Source organism: Hemibagrus wyckioides, linkage group LG01, assembly GCF_019097595.1.
Source record: "Hemibagrus wyckioides isolate EC202008001 linkage group LG01, SWU_Hwy_1.0, whole genome shotgun sequence".
NCBI classification, from domain to species: domain Eukaryota; kingdom Metazoa; phylum Chordata; class Actinopteri; order Siluriformes; family Bagridae; genus Hemibagrus; species Hemibagrus wyckioides.
In genome coordinates, this window is record NC_080710.1 from 17,553,100 (window position 1) to 17,570,336 (window position 17,237).

The 17,237-nt window shown below is 37.2% G+C and overlaps 2 protein-coding genes across 2 annotated transcripts; both read left to right on the top strand.

Annotated features, from left to right (window-relative positions):
* Window positions 1-1,742: 1,742 nt before the first annotated feature.
* rdh12l (retinol dehydrogenase 12, like) lies at window positions 1,743-6,368 on the top strand. The gene is made up of 7 exons (XM_058385855.1): window positions 1,743-1,833; window positions 2,049-2,161; window positions 2,314-2,469; window positions 4,620-4,724; window positions 4,817-5,026; window positions 5,253-5,445; window positions 5,562-6,368. Exons 1-7 carry the CDS (start codon window positions 1,820-1,822, stop codon window positions 5,662-5,664), a joined length of 894 nt encoding a protein of 297 aa, XP_058241838.1. The 5' UTR covers window positions 1,743-1,819; the 3' UTR covers window positions 5,665-6,368.
* Window positions 6,369-7,544: 1,176 nt separating this feature from the next.
* On the top strand, window positions 7,545-16,683 carry fasn2 (fatty acid synthase 2). Its single transcript, XM_058385830.1, has 7 exons — window positions 7,545-8,172; window positions 8,257-8,337; window positions 8,445-8,598; window positions 8,944-9,104; window positions 9,233-9,439; window positions 9,790-9,971; window positions 10,072-16,683. The coding sequence occupies exons 2-7, from the start codon at window positions 8,280-8,282 to the stop codon at window positions 15,622-15,624; spliced, it is 6,315 nt and encodes a 2,104-aa protein (XP_058241813.1). The 5' UTR covers window positions 7,545-8,172; window positions 8,257-8,279; the 3' UTR covers window positions 15,625-16,683.
* The last annotated feature ends 554 nt before the right edge of the window (window positions 16,684-17,237 follow it).

Here is a 17,237-nt window from a genome sequence, read left to right on the forward strand (position 1 = left end):
CAAGGCTCTCTCATTACCTCATATTTGCAGTCAACCCACCTTAAAAACCAAGCAGTCATCTCACAGAGTGCATATTAGTATAAATTACATGCATTTGCTGCTTCTTCACCTGGACCATTTGATGCAATGGTATGGAACAGATCAAGTCTTGTGCCATTTGCCCATGTTTGATGTTATAGGGGATAGCCTTGTATGATTTTAAAAAAGATTTCAATTGTTTTCTTTCCTTTCAACTACACTTTTTTTTTTAATATTAAAAAAAGTAAACAAAGACTTTTATTGACCTTTCCCACCCAAGTCAACAATTATGTAAAATATTTAACCCTGCAGAATTGTACATTTCATGAATACACACCTGGTGCACCTGCCCACCTATTTCATCTCTTTACATTCCGTCAATATATATGTATAGTTTATATTTTGTATAATATTTGTATAGTTTATATTTGTCCAATGTGCATAACTATGTCTCCTCTTATGTCTATATATTTGCATAGATGTGTATTTCAAAGCAAGATGAAATGCTTTGGTTTAAATCTGAAATCGATGCTGTTTGACAGCTAAAGTGAATAGAATATATTGTGTTATTCTGGTTTGTCTGGATAGAATTCAAAACACTTTGAAAGTAAACGAAATCCAGGTAAAGCAGGAAAAAATGAACAGCTGGCCTTGTGTGGCTGATGGGTGAAGTCACAAGACTCAGTAACCATAACGTGTCAGTAAAATTGAGCCTTTTTTGTGTAAATGGCTAGCTAGTCTTCTAAAAGGGCTGAATAATAATAATAAACATATACTGTATTGCTCTTTCTTTCGATTCATCTCTCGTGGCTTACCAGTTAAGCTCTTGGTTACTGTTCAGAAGGTCTGGGTTCAAGCTGCCACTGTTGGACCCTTGTGAACGGTCTTAACCCTCTCTGGACCAAAGGCTGCATCTTCTAAGCAGTTTTGGCATTAAATAATTCAATCAAATTTAGAAATTTACATCAGCATTTTTTTTAACCAACAAACCACTGTGTTGGTTTCTACCTGAAGCATGGCCACGCGTGGTGAAATAAATACGGGTTAAATATAATAAAAAAAAACACTGTGAGCTGATTTGCATGTGGACGCTTTGTGGACCGCTGGATAACAAGAACAGGATGAAGTGTGTATGAGACAGAGTTAGAGTTAGACAAAGAAGAACAAAAGAGGGGCGTAATATCGTAAACTTTGTGCGGTTTAGAAAAGGAAGTGGATGTTTAGAAGCCGAATAAAGTCGTTTTGGGAGTCAGAAATCTTCATTCCAATGTCTTTGTATGTGATCTGTCGTTGTTGTTGTTTCGGCTGTTCGTGGTCACCACAGCGGATCGTTTGGTCCACATGTCTCGATTTGGCACAGGTTTTACACCGGATGTCCTTCCTGACGCAACCCTCCCATTTAATCAGGGCTTGGGTTTGTATGTAATCTGTTGAATTTTGACATTTATTCAAGTGTCCTGTCGCAACTAGTCACTTTTTTTTTTGCAGTTTCAAACTGTTTTTCCGGTATTTTACAAGATGATTACCATTCATCGATCAAGCCCAATCGTGTACATTTCTATGATCTGAAATCTTAAACGTAACAACTATTAACATGTGAGGGTTTCGCCAAAATGATGTGATTTCCGGAGAAGCCCAGTAGCCAATCAGAGTGACGGAATGGTTTAGTTTCCTGTTTACGTCCTAAATTCCGTTTTATTCATCAACCACCGTGTTTATAGTGAAGTCCGAAGAAGAAGTTGCTTTCCTGATTGTTTGTTTTACTTCTCTTGTCGATTTCTGCCTTCTCGTCAGCGTGATCATGCAAGCCTTGAGGTATGACGATAAACCGCACTGTTACGGCTGTAGTGTTGGAACCTGTTGACGCCCGAATTCTTAAGAAATGATCTTAAAGCAGAAAGGGAGTAGTTCCATCCTAGATGTCACAGATTCTCATCACAGACGATCATTTTCATTCATATACATTTTATTCCAATAATAAAAGAGAATCCATACAAACCCCTTCACCTAAAAACTTTTTCCTCCCACAGGAACTATTTTAGACCATGGTCATCTAATGTAAAGTTGGATGGCAAAACTGTACTGATTACTGGAGCTAATACTGGGATTGGCAAAGAGACTGCCATTGATTTGGCCAAAAGAGGTACGGTTAGTTGTAGTTGGTAATTTACTGAACTGTTTGTTTGTTTTTTCTCTCAGTTGTAGTTTACCCAGTGGTGTATCCATTGATTTGAAATTTGCAGATTTTTCGCCAATAACTTGTGAAAAATAGTCACCACTGTCCACTGTTTCCAGGTATGCGGGTCATTATAGCCTGCAGAGATATGGAGAAAGCCGATGCAGCTCTGAAAGAGATCGTAGAAGTTTCGGGTAATCAGAATGTTGTCTGCAAAAAACTTGACCTTGCTGACTCCAACTCCATCAGAGAATTTGCCCAGAATATCAATAGTGGTAAGACAGCTACACATTAAGATTAATTACTCATTAAGATCTGACAGAGTATTCTCATTTAGTGCATGAAGATATACCAGTTTTTTTTTTTTTTTTTTTGATACACTATAAAGGAAATAAGCATAACCTCTAAACATTGGCACATCAAATATATTGCTGAAACAGATTAAGGTGATTTGTATTTTTAGCAGAACATACAGTAATGTTCCTTATTTTAGGTTCAAAAGCATTTTGTTATTTTAATATTCGTCATTTGATAGCAGAAGTTTTGTTCTTTTTTTTTCCCTCTTCTCTTGTGTAATCCATTTCCTAGCAGCTGACTCATACACAGCGATACTATGGCAAGGGAAATGCCTGAATTCCAGATCTGATCTGAAATAATCCTGGGGATTTTACTGCACTGTTGTGCTATTACTTTCTACTAATGATTTCCCTACTAATAGATACATTGCTTTTAGCATCAGTCAAAGGCCAGGCGAACAAACTGAAGGAAGCGCTGGCAACAAATGTTTCTAAATAACATTAGAAAGAAAGCCTTGAGAGGAACTGATGCTAAAAAGAAGGAACCAGTCTTCCTGTGGTTGAGACTGGATAGTGTGACTAACATGAGGAGATGTCGAGATGCAATTGATTTACGTCTAAAAAAAAAAAAAAAAAGTTCAACAAACCCAGATAAATTAATGTGAAAACCTGGACATGAATAGTACAGGAAAGGTCAAAATTATATGCAGGAATTGAGAGTCAAGGTAATTTATAGCAAATTACAAATAATAATCTTCAGGAGTTACTCTATATGACATAATTATTGTGTATGCAATAAGGAAAGAAAGAAGACTATATAAAACTAATCTAAATTAGATTGCTCAATTCAATTTGGCAGGACAGTATTTGGCATATGGTGGCATTTGGTGCATATGATAATTATCGCTGAAACATCTGTAAACCTACAGATGGATGACAAATTAAAGGAAGGATCTCTGGTAACAATTGTGTTGTGGCCACCCTTCCAGCACAGTCCCAGAGATCTGCAGAATCTATGCCAACACTGTACTAAGACTTTCTTTCTTTCTTTCTTTCTTTCTTTCTTTCTTTCTTTCTTTCTTTCTTTCTTTCCTTCTTTCCTTCTTTCTTTCTTTCCTTCTTTCTTTCTTTCTTTCTTTCTTTCTTCCCTCTCCCCCCCCCCTCTCTCTCCCCCCTCTCTCTCCCCCCTCTCTCCCCCTCTCTATATGTCTGTCTGTATCTCTTAACAAAAAAAGCGAGACCGTGAAGGTAGCCTTGGGTTAGAATGGACCTTGTTGGAATGACAGCACTAGCTTCAGTGTCCTTGAACCACAAGATCTCCACCATTTAAACCAGAGCTTCTAGGGCTTTATAATTCAGTAGCAATAGTCAATCTGGAATTTTATTGCCAGCTGATGTGTAATGATAAGATATCATTAATATGGTTAATTATTATTGTTTATTTGACTAACTCAAGCTTGTTTAGGCTTCAACTCCAACATCTAAACAAAAAGACATTATACTGGTCATGGCCTAGAGACACTGAAGGCATGACCTTACTTGCCTCTATTATGTTAAAATGATGTAGGTGAGGTTACCGTAACTGCTGTATGTGTATGTATTGATATTCATAGTGATACATAGACAGGTTTTTCACTTCTGCATTTGGAGTAATTAATGAACCATCTTACTGTGTGGTTCTAGTAAGATCTCTCTCTTTCTCTCTCAGATGGCATTTTATAAGTTATTTTATTATTTATTTGCATGTGTTTCTCAAACAAGTATGACATGCAGTATATTCACATATTCATGAGAATTGAATATATGCTTCGAGTAATTTGCACAATGAATATTAATATTTTTAAACACTACTAAGACCAGAACTCAGAATATGAAACTAACACCTTATTTTCAGGTGTTAATCTTGTGGAAGTTATGCAGAAATTCATAAATCTTAGGGCTGTGTGCTTTAAGACAATTTCTGTCTTGTGTTCATCAATCTTTCCCATGTCAATCAACATAATGTTTTTTTTAGAACTTAAATTACATAAAGGGCAAAAATATGACCAGACATTAATACCTTAAATCTTAAATTAAAATGTTTTATTTGTTGTTATATACATACCATGATTTACTGTGTCTTCCCCAAGAGGAGAAACAACTCAATATCTTGATTAATAATGCTGGAGTGATGGCATGCCCATATGCTCAAACAGCAGATGGTTTTGAGATGCAAATCGGAGTCAACCACATGGGTAGGTTTGATGGAAATGTATATTGTTAAGCCTTACTATTTGGGATAAAACCACCAATTATGTGGACACTTATAACCCACGTTCTTTTGTAGGTCACTTTCTCCTGACATTTCTATTAACTGACCTGCTTAAAAGGTCTGCTCCGGCTCGGATCGTCACTGTGTCATCCATGGCGCATAAGTGGGGGACTATCAATTTGGACGACTTAAACAGTGAGAAGAGCTATGATAAATCCAAAGCTTACAGCCAGAGCAAACTGGCCAATGTGCTCTTCACACGCTACTTAGCCAAAAAACTACAGGGTGAGTGCCAAGACATGCTCATCGAGTCATGTCGAAGCTTTTATTGTCATTTCAACCGTATATAGCTGAGGCAGTACATAGTGAAATGAGACAACTCATTAGAGTAACTCTAAAATGAGTTACTCATCAGTTTCCTGATATGAACCAGAAAATGATTTGGAGTTCATTTGGAGTACATGCTAATTTGTTCAGCTTGGCTTAGTCATGTCTGTGTTGCGTTCAACAGGTACAGGTGTGACAACTTATGTCCTTCACCCTGGTGTAGTTCAGACAGAACTGTGGAGGCATCTGAATCAACCACAGCAGGCAGCCATGTGGTTGATCAAACCTTTTACCAAAACATCATTGCAGGGAGCTCAAACCACTATCTACTGTGCAGTAGCTCCTGAGCTGGAGACAGAGAGTGGCAACTACTACAGGCAAGGCTAAAATTGGCACACCTTAACATAGTGTATTTTATGTAAATAATTCTGTGGTCATATTTTCATCCTGCGTCTATAAACTTAAATCTGATTGTAACCTGTCTTTGTTGCAGTGACTGCGCAGCAGCAAGCTGCTCTAGTGCTGCTATGGATGATGACATGGCACAGCGACTCTGGGACCTAAGCTGCCAGATGCTCAAGATAACATGGGACTAAATGTGCTGCCAAATAGATACCTAGAAATTTTGCACTTTGAATATGAAATGGTCAATTTTGAACATAATCCATTTCTCACGTTTCCTTGCTTCTAAAATGTTTATTTCCAGTTAAAAAAAAAAATCCAAATTCACACTGTACGCATGTATATGTACATACACACATATACATACACACTGCTGCCACTTGGGGGCATATTCCTTCCATTGTATCATTGTATCATTGTATCATGCACTAAAAAGGCTGAGAGCACTATGAGAAAGGGCTTCGTGAAGAGGGTTTTTTTTTAAAAACATAGATTTACTGCAATTACCAGCTGTTGAGGGATTGACCATTTATTATTTTAATAGACGAAAAGTTACTCTTTGGCATATCTTAGTGATAGAAGTGGAGTTAAACTATTAATAATAAAATGCTACTACTGGAGAATAATGAAGTCTGGGCTGGTAACACACAATGCTACCCAGTAATTGGTTATTTTCATATAACAGCATGCTCAGTGCAGTGTGGTTTACTCCTCATATAAACATGGCTGCTTTATTGATGCACTTTTTTTATCCCCTCAGAATACAACGTAGCTGCCTTACTAAACAAAATATTTCTCAAACACAACATTGTATATGTATGTGTGTGTTTAGTGCTCCAAATATTTATAACTGTAACTGAATCGAAAGAGGCCTAAATTAAATTCACTAAAATTAAATTAAATACAGCAGACAGAAACATGACTTTTTTTCCTTCTTTCTCTAAAAAGAGAGTAATAGATGAGGCTTTCAGGTCATGGCCTTTCTGAAAATCATCTGATAATCAACAAACTGCTTTACATTTGGTCCTCTGTTGATTATAGCCCTCATACACAGAGTTTGGTGAGTTCATAGTAATAATGTTTTATTGTTATTATACAGTTTTACAGTCAGTTTTAACCCATGGCTTACTTTTCCAGAGGAGGTATAGATTTTGTAGTGTGCAGTTTCTACGACATTTTCTATAATTTCACTGTCAATATATTATAAATTCTAACTATGCTATATACGTACCTATATACTATAATTCTGGGCAGCATAATGGTATGTTACAACTGATAGCAGTGTATGCTAGGTGAGTTTTACCTTTCTGTAACCATTTACATTTCTTGCATTGGGCAGATTCCCTATTCCAGTGTGACTTACAATTTATTTCATTTTGTTCAATTGAGGGTTAATGGTCTTGCTCAGAGGCAGGTTGGTGGACCAGGGATTCAAACTCAGAACCTTCCGATCAGTCGTCCAGCACCTTAACCACTAAGCTACCACATCCCCAGTGATAGTGATAGAAGGACTGCCTGTGGACAAACCATTATCATGTGCAGAATAAAGTGACTACTGAAGACGATTGAATGAATACAGTATATTGTAAATATGTTGCTAGTATTATTAAAAAACCAAAAAACATCTATACTATGCAGTAAAGTTGCTGTAGATCTTTTTGCAGTGTTCTATGCATTAAATACCATTACCGCTAAGTGGCATATGTCCATAATTGTATTGAATATTTTAGGTTTACCCAATTGTTTGATACTTATTCTGATATTTCGTGGTTTTCCTCCCATGAAAACTGATATTGCTTATGCTTACACAGGAAACGTAAATATTGTATGTACACAAAGTCGACAACCAATTCCAGTTCAACGTGAATTTTAAACCAAATTTCAGAAATTCTGTATATATGTTTAATTTCATCCACCTTTTAATATTGAGACCAAAACAATATTTTTTAACCAACAGTACAGAATAAGAACATACATATATTTACCATTTTTGTTTGGTTTGTTGTTCTTTGGAATACGCTAGATAAGGCTAGATGGGCTAGATAAAAAATTTTCCAGCACTACATTACTCAGTGGGTCATAATTTACATAAAGCCTTTATTGATAATTATCTTCATATTTATCTACAATTTCCTAATTTTGTGTCCATTCTTTACAGTACCTTTGCTAGAATCAAATTTCATTTCTGATTATTGATTTAATTCAGTTCCATTTAGCACCTTTCAATGGACACTATCATAAAGCAGCTATACAGGAATGTAAAAATTCAGAATAAAAATGATAAAGTTTCAATTTTAAATTCATAATGAGCGAGCCAATGGCAATGGGGTCATGGCAAAACTCCCTGAGATGATATAAAAAAGAGATCTTGAGAGGAACTCATCTTCATGTGGGTGACAGCGGATAGTGTGATTACTAATCATTTCCTTTCGTTAACTGTATGCTATATGGTCAACTGCAATTGTGTAAATTGTGCAACCTCTACCCTTAACACAGATCCAGCTGCCTCTGTTTTCACATGTGATCCAATGACGCTAACTGTTAATATTACTGTATCTTATCTCACAATTAATTTTCTTATCTAAGCACTGTGTCCTTGGTTTGGTAAAAAATTATCTATAGCACATGCATATATAAATGCTTATAACAGAATCAACCATCTGATGATTTTCACATCTTTAGGATTTGTCAGGAGGATGCAGGTAAGCCTTATTTTAATACATTTAATTCATTCATTTAAATATTCTGTTGAAGTTTAGCTTGTAAAATACTTTTGCTTTTATTAGATTTATGTCAAATTCCTGTCATCATGAAAGATAAGGATATAGAGATTGCTATTGTGGGCATAGGATGCAATTTCCCTGGAGGTGAGCATATTAAACTAAAAACATTCACTCACACCAACGTTTCTGCAAATAAATTGTTTGTACTTGTTTTGCATTTTGTGCACACAAATGATATCTGCTTGTTGTAGGTGAGGGACTTGATAATTTCTGGGATGTCTTGCTTGAGGGAAAGAACTGTGCAGTGCAGATACCATTAGAGAGGTTTGACCAGAATGAGTGGTGTGATCAAGATGACAATAAGGCAGGAAAGTCACGGACAGCAAAAGCTGCATTTGCTGAAGGGTAAGCCTTACAGTTTGCCAAAAAGATGTACATGAATATATTTTATATTTAAATTTATTCGCTGATGAATTATTCTGTGGTTTCTTTATGGACTGCTTAATTTTTTTTTATCACATTAAATTAATCAAGAAGGCAAATGTTGCTGGTGTCTCTATTATCCTATGTATTAGTATGCTGTTATAGGAATAAAGATGCTGTTAGTTACAAATGTTTTGAAATTACATGTCTATTAGAAAATAACTGCTAAGTTAAGAATAAATTCTATCCTAAACATCATATACATGCTCATAGAATGTATAAATATTCATTTGTAACCACGTAATATGGAATACATTTGATTTACAGATTCAATGAGTTTGATCAAAGGTTATTTGGCATTACCGATGCTGAGATGGAGCAAATGGATCCACAGCATAAAATGCTACTACAGTGTACTTACCGAGCACTGGAGAATGCTGGGATGCCCATGGAGAAGGCCAGTGGAAGCAGAACAGGAGTTTTTCTGGGTAATGGCCAAACATGATTGTTAAACTTGCTTATTTAAAAGTGATGTATTTTGTACTATACTTTTATTAAGTAAATATATGTAGAAAAATATATGTTGAGAAAATAACACTTCTGCATGTTGTTTCAGGTCTGATGAACAGAGACTATGAACTCACCATGGCGAATGTCAATCCTGTCATCATTAACCACTGCACTGGTACTGGTATAGCCATGAGTATAGCTGCCAACAGAATCTCTTATACCTTCAACTTTACTGGACCTTCTTTATCCATCGACTGCGCCTGCTCCTCGTCTCTTGTTGCCCTTCATTTAGCCTGTCAAGCCATAAGACAAGGTAAAATATTTCAAAAATGAATATATAGTCATCTGCCAGACATGCCAGTATTCACTACAGGCTCTTGACCACTAGCCATGAAATAGTCCAGAAACATTAATAGCCTACCAGTGGTCACAATCTGGTGCTTTTTTTTTGTATGCAGTACCCTGCCATTTATTTAAAAATCTGTTTTAGGGATGGCAAGGATTTTATAGAAATTTGTAATTATAGGATTTGATACAACATGTTTTTGTCAGCAATTGTGGAGGTCACAAATAATATTTGTACTCTAATATTTAGAGTTAGAATGAGTTATTTGGCTATTATTCTTTATTAAAGTTGGTTTGACTGTGCTTTATTATTAACAGGAGACTGCGAAATGGCTGTATTTGGTGGTGTTAACTGCATTTTTCAGCCAAGAGTATTTGTGGCTCTAAGCAAGGCAAAGATGATCTCGCCTGATGGAACCAGCAAACCATTCTCCAACACAGCAGATGGCTATGGCAGAGGAGAAGGCTGTGGTGTCATCCTGCTGAAGCCTCTAGAAAAAGTATTTTACTGCTTAAAAAATACCTTATTACATACATGATTTTTCATAGTATATAATAATAATAATAATAATAATAATAATAATAATAATAATCTTACAGGCTCTACAGGACCATGACCATATTTGGGGCATTGTATGCAAAACAGCAGTTAATCAAGATGGCCACACTGTCACTCCAATCACGAAGCCATCTATGGTCCAGCAGGAGGAGTTGCTCAATAGAATCTATTCTACAGGGACCTACCTGTCTGATATCCAGTACGTAGAGGCTCACGGGACTGGGACTCCGGTGGGAGATTCAGTAGAAGCAGGCAGCATCTCTAAAGTTATTGCCAAGGCACGACCCTCAGAGGTAGGGCCACTTCTTGTTGGCTCAGTTAAGAGTAACATTGGACACACAGAATCTGCAGCAGGAGTGGCAGGACTGATTAAAGTACTTCTGATGATGAAGCATGAAACTATTGCACCGTCAGTGTTCTACTCAGAGGAAAGTTCTAGCATAGATGTTCAATCTCTCAATCTAAAAATTCCCACGAAAGCTGAGAAATGGGTCACCAGCAGAGGATCAGTGCGAGTTGCTGGGATAAATAACTTTGGATTTGGAGGCACAAATGCACATGCGGTTGTAAAGCAATATCTTCCGACAAAATCACCAAAAGAACCTTCCAAGAAACAACACAATTTTTTTGTACTTTCTGCAGCATCTGAGAAATCATTAGCAAAGATGATAGAAGACACAGCAGAAAATATCAGTGCACAGAATATAACAGATCTACAAAGCCTAGCATATACCTCCAGCTGTAGGAGAAGTCACTGGAAACATAAATACAGAAAAGCATTTCACATATTATCTTTGACTGATTTGAAGGAGAAACTTCTGCAAGCACAAAACAAAAAGAGTGTCCCAGCAAAGCAACATCCAAGACTAGTGTTTGTGTTTTGCGGAAATGGTGTTATTTACAGAGGTATGTGCAAACAGCTTCTAAGAGAGGAATTTCTTTTTAGGGAGAAAGTGAGAGAGATTGACAATCTTTTCCAAAGATACATGAAAATTGGGCTAGTAGAGGCACTGGAGGGTGAGTCTGAACCTGAAGTCAGTTTCTCTAAACCAGAAATTATTCAGCCTCTCCTTTTTGCCATACAGGTCGCCATTGCTAATCTGCTAAAGCACTGGGGAATTAGACCAGATGCTGTTCTTGGACATTCTGTTGGAGAGGTTGCTGCAGCTCATTGTTCTGGTCTGTTGTCACTTGAGGATTCAGTAAAGGTGATCTACTATCGCAGTATTCTGCAGAGTAAAGTAACTGGAGGAAAAATGCTTGTTGTAAGCAACATGCCTGTATCAAATGTGCTGAAAATCCTCCCTTCTTACTCTGGGAGGATTTGCTTGGCAGCACAAAACAGCCCTCAGTCATGTACACTTTCAGGAGATGAAGATGCTGTTGATCATTTGCATAAGTGCTTGAGCGATTCAGATGATGGCAAAAATTTGTTCCTGCATGTTTTGGATGTGCCTGCTGCTTATCATAGTCACATGATGGATCCCATTGTGGAGGAAGTAGAGAATAATATAGGCCAATTACATGCACAGAACATGGAGACTGAATTATTCTCAACAGTGTCAGGAGACAAGGTGTGCCCAACAGATTTTGTTAACGGTAAATACTGGGCAAGAAACATCCGAGAGCCAGTTGCTTTTGAACAAGCGCTAAGATCAGTTAAACAGAACAAGAATGCAATATTTGTTGAGATTGGCCCAAGAAGGGCTTTGCAGCGAAACATCATTGAGACTCTAGGGAGTGACACAGTGGTGCTCTCCTCAGTGCAGCCAGAAAAAGATGTTGAGGCAATGCTGACTGTTGCGTCCAAACTGTTTGAAGCAGGAGTCAATATAGATTGGGACCAGTTCTATAAAGGCTGTGAGATGGAACCAATTCCTTTTCCAAGGTATCAGTTTGACAGTGTGAGAAAAGATGTACTTACTGAAGCAACCCTCTCGGGTGACAGTAGCATCCACCCTGTAATTACACAGTTAAGTAAAAATGGCTCGGACTTCCGCTGTGATCTCTCCTCTGGGGCAGTGTCCTATCTGCATGATCATAAACACCAAGGTGTTGCCATTGTCCCTGGGGCATTTTATGTTGAATTAGGCTTAGCAGCAGTCATGACAAGCGTAAAACCAAAAATACCTCTCAGTTCTTTGCAGCTCAGTATAAAGTTCCACACTCCATGTGTTTTGTCACAGAATACACCCGACGTGAAAGTACGATTGGATCCAACAGAACGTGCAGCAGGTCATAGCTTTCAATTCAAGGTGCACTCTTTGTCAGTAAACTACGCATCAGGAAAAATTGAGTCAATGCAGGCAAGAACGCCTGAAGAGTCATACATTTCTCTGAGCTGTGTCACTAAAAGATGCCAGTCTGTTGTGAGTTCCAAGGAGTTCTACAAGAACCTTTCTTTGGGTGGATTTCAGTATGGTCCAGTTTTCAAAAACAAGGGAAATGTTTATTACGGAGAGGAACTTGGAGAAACCTACTCACTTGTTACTGTCCCTGATGAAATATTGCCCCAACTGCATGACTACTACATTCATCCTGTAGTCTTAGATTATCTTATGCAACTAATTCCTGTCACAGGAACATATCATTTCTTGGGAAAGCCTGGGTTTCCTTCACAAATAGGCAGTCTAACCGTGTATGAACCATTGCAGAAGGAGATGGTTGTATATTTGAGAGCAACACATATGGGAAATGAGGAACTTATCGTATGTGGTTGCTTGGCTGACAAAGATGGCAAGGTTTTGGTTGAACTTAAGAATGTAATCATTACCTACCTAGGGAATCGTGCTCGTGTAGTAGAGGAGTATTTTTATCACAACAGTTACAGCATAGTTTCAGAGCATGGCAACATCTCAACACCAAAATCAATGGTTTTTGCTGATCAGTTAGGAATATCTACAGGCTTACAACAGTACTTAGACCCAGCATCAAAATACATTTCCTCTGCACAAACCAAAGTACTGCTAGAACACGGATTCGAAGTTTTTCTGTCTGACCTGAACATCCAAAATGTCAATACAAACTTCCAGGAAGTGTTGTTCATGTGGAGTGATGCAGATTTAAACTTACACAAAACAGAGAATGTGTTAGAATGTATGGCGAGTTGTTGTGAGATTTTCCGGAAAATTGTTGCAGGCCTTAAGTCAATGCAATTCCAAAACTCCATCAGGGTAGTAACCTATCAGTCAACAGGAAAAACAATAGACCACATGAATCCTGGTTTTGTACTGTCTGGAATGACAAGAGCATGTGCAGCTGAATTGTCAGACCTCTCCTTTCAGTTGATAGACATTGATTCTACTAAAGACATTAAAACCTTGGCTAAGATCATCAGATCATACCCTTGTAGCAAATACCCAGAGCTAGTTGTAAAGAATGGCCAGATTCTTAAGCCTCAAATTACTCACACACCAATCTTAGACAGCTTACATCAAAATGTGCACAAAAAACAGTGTGAAAGCTTCATCTTGCAAACGTCAGACCCATACAGAGTGACAAGCCTGTCAGCAGTTGCTTCTGATGAATCTACTGAACCCATTCAAGGGAAAAATGTAGAGGTCCAGCTCTGTAAAATTTGCATGCACTCCTCAGACTATTTTCCAGTTAGTGTTTCTGACCTTAAATTTGGTCAGACACTGTACTGGAACAAGCACACCTATCAGAACCACAATCTTTTAGCGCTTGACTTCAGTGGAATTGTCACAGCTGTGGGAAAAGATGTAACAGAACTGAAAGTGGGAGACCATATAGTTTCCTGTTACCCTGTTGTTGCATCTAGCAAAGTTGTTATTCCGGCAGATGCATGCTACAAAACAAAGAGACTTCTATTTTTGAAGGACACACCCTGTGTCTCTTACATGATACTTGCTTGGGAGATTTTACACTGTGCCCTACCCAAAACCAGAAACAAGAAGTTGGGCATTTTCTCAGCTACCCCAGACTCAGCTCTGGTGCAAGTCTTAACTGTCACAGCAGCCAAATCAGGATGGAGTGTTTCTGTGGCCAAAAACACAGATCAGCTGTCTCATGATTTCAGTGAGATTGCAGGAATTGTGCTTCTGCCTCCATACGATGAAAGCGTCATTACAAAAGCAAGTCAAATGACGAGCGTTAGAGACATTATTCTTGTTGCTGACAACAAGCCAGACACCTGTGTCAGTCAGCTTGCTTTTAGAGGTCAGAATAATGAGGCTCATATGAAAATCCTTTTCACATCTAGCCTCATGCAAAAGCAGTCAATTAGAGCACGGAAACTGCATGTGTTTCACTGGTTAAAAAACATGCATTTGGACAGAACATTTATGTGTTTTGAAAAAAGCACAATTCAGAATTCACAAAGAGAGAAAAAAATCACTCACTGCTTGCCTTCAGAATCATACTTCAGATGTCAAACCATGCCAATGGTGGTTTTGTGTCTTGGCACCAAAGATGAACCTTCAGATATCCCTCTGATACCAAAAGCCAAAAAGTTGTTCCAGAAGAATTCTGTTTACATTGTGACTGGTGGTCTATCAGGACTTGGATTTCAAACAGTGAAGTTCATTGCTCAGAGAGGTGGAGGGAATATTGTTATCCTGTCTAGGAGTGGTGCAAATGATCAAATAGAACAGGAGATAAATAACATAACAAATCAGTGCCAGTGTTTAATCACAAGATTACAGTGTGATGTTTCAGTCTCAGAGCAAGTTCACCAAGCAGTTGCTCAGATCAGTAAATTGTTGCCATCCAAACCAATCAAAGGAGTGTTCCACAGTGCGGTGATCCTTCATGATGGACTAATTGAAAGCCTTGACAAATCTCACTATGAGAAAGTCATGAGGCCAAAAGTCAATGGTGTAATTAACCTTCACAATGCCACCAAACACTGTGATCTGGATTATTTTGTATGCTTCTCCTCCGTCTCAGCCTTCCTTGGCAATGCTTCACAGACAAACTACGCTTCTGCCAATTCGTTTATGGATGCCTTCTGCCAGTATCGCAGGAACATTGGACTTTCTGGGCAGGCAATTAACTGGGGAGCATTAAATTTGGGTCTCTTATTAAACCAACACCATTTCCAAAAATTTCTGGAGTCCAAAGGAATGATGATCCTGGAAGTCACAGAGATTCATGATAGTCTTGAGCAGTGCCTTTTGATCAACAAGCCTCAGCAGGTTGTGTGCAAATTCCATTTCAAAAACATTAGATATAATGTACTGTCTCAAAACAAATCCCTCACCATGCGGCTATCAGCTCTGGTAGAGGAAGAGCTCAAAAAGGCTAAAATGATCAACTCAAAACCTGAACAGTCTAAGAGAATCTCTTCACCTAATGAATATATCAAATCACTGATAAGTGAGAATATTAATGTTGAGCAAGATGAGCTGAGTGATGATACTTGTCTGTCAGCACTGGGCATTGATTCCATGCTAGCCATGACACTGCAGAACCTCATCTTTCAAGATAAAGGTGTAAGTGTGCCTCTGGTAACACTCCTTGATCCAGAGAAGACACTGTCAGACTTGGTTCAAATATTGGTGGAAGTTGAAAATGGAGGAAATCAAGAGAGTAGCAATGACTTCCTTCCTATTGTGGAGATGACAGGATTCTAGTTCTTTCCACAGAAGGTGGTATACATACGCAAATGTTGATATGCAGCTTATAGTTTTAATTCAAATGCCAGTGTTGGTGTCATTTATGCATGTTTCTGAAATGATATTCATTAGGATATTATCAAACTATTGTACATAAAATAACTAAAATAACATAAATGTTTATGTTGATATTGCAGTTATGTTGGTAAATGTGTTCTGCACAAGGCTGTGACTGTAATATATATATTGTATATTTTGAGCTCATGTCATAGGTTAATATGAATTCACTAGAAATTTGTATACAATTCTATGTAGTTGGTAGCTAATAGCTGGGTGTTATACAGCAGTATATACATTTTGTATACTTTGTCAAAACTTGCCAAAAGATTGCTATTTTTATTATTTTTTTAATGTATATTTCTCATCTAATCTCATCAGTGAACTTAAAGTTGTGAATATGACATTGGCAGTGTGTGTGTGTGTGTGTGTGTGTGTGTGTGTGTCACTGAATTTAAACCCTTAAACTCTAAGGACCAACAGGACCAACAGAATCAATCTCACAGTTACAGATCACATTCTATTTGTTTCTCTCTAGATATTGAATAATGCAAAGTATTTTCTATTATAATTAATGTCTGAACAAGGTTTAAGGGGTTAACTCAACTAACTGACAGGTTTGACACAGGTTCCACAACTGTTATATTGTTCTCCATAAAATATTGTAAGTTTTAACATTGTAAGTTGGTTATTGAATACACAAGCAAGGACAAAGGGGAAAAAGTGAATTTAATTAAAATGGTTTAAATTGTGGGTAGATGTATTTAGAAGAAATTCTTCACCAGAAATGCTGTAGGGGAAATATAGGTCTTAGTGCACCTGTGGCGAACATCTACTCAAGTGTTATTCATTAACCAGGATCTGATAGATAGCATGATTTAATATTTATTTCCCCTAATCTCTTCATTTATATCCTTTGAAGAAAATGTTTGGCTAAAGTGTTTAATTGTATTCAGTTATATTCAATTATTTGTATATTTAATTATGCAGATTACACTTCTAACAGAATTTACTATCTATTTTTGTTGCTTTGTATTTTAGTTTCTCAATAAATTTTGTTTTGTGAATTCTGGACTATTTTTAAAAAAATATATATTTGTCTGTTTGTCATGAATGCAACTGAGGCCAGCACAAAACAAACAAAAAAAATCACATGAATATTCTTTTTTAAGGCTCTACTCCATCTCTCAATCATAACTCTTAGAAGCAGATAATTTCCATTAAATGTCTCTTCCCTCAATTATAAAAAGCCACATATATAATAAGATGAAATTAGTCTTAGATTCTTCTTTTATTATTATTTTTTATTGTTTTAAAGGTCAAAGTAAAAGTGGCTAAAAGTGATTGATTTTAACTACTGCCAACATTTATGTTTACCATTTTGTGTTCCTTAGTTTAATATGTAAAATAAATTATTATTATTTCAATTATGGATTCAGATACTGAAAAAAAAAGCACAAAGGTAGCCCCACTCTGTATCCATCTATTCAGAACAACACAGAAACTACCTATTTTCAACATTTTGTCTTCTTTAAATACATTTCTATATGTATAAATACTCTACCTCTCACACA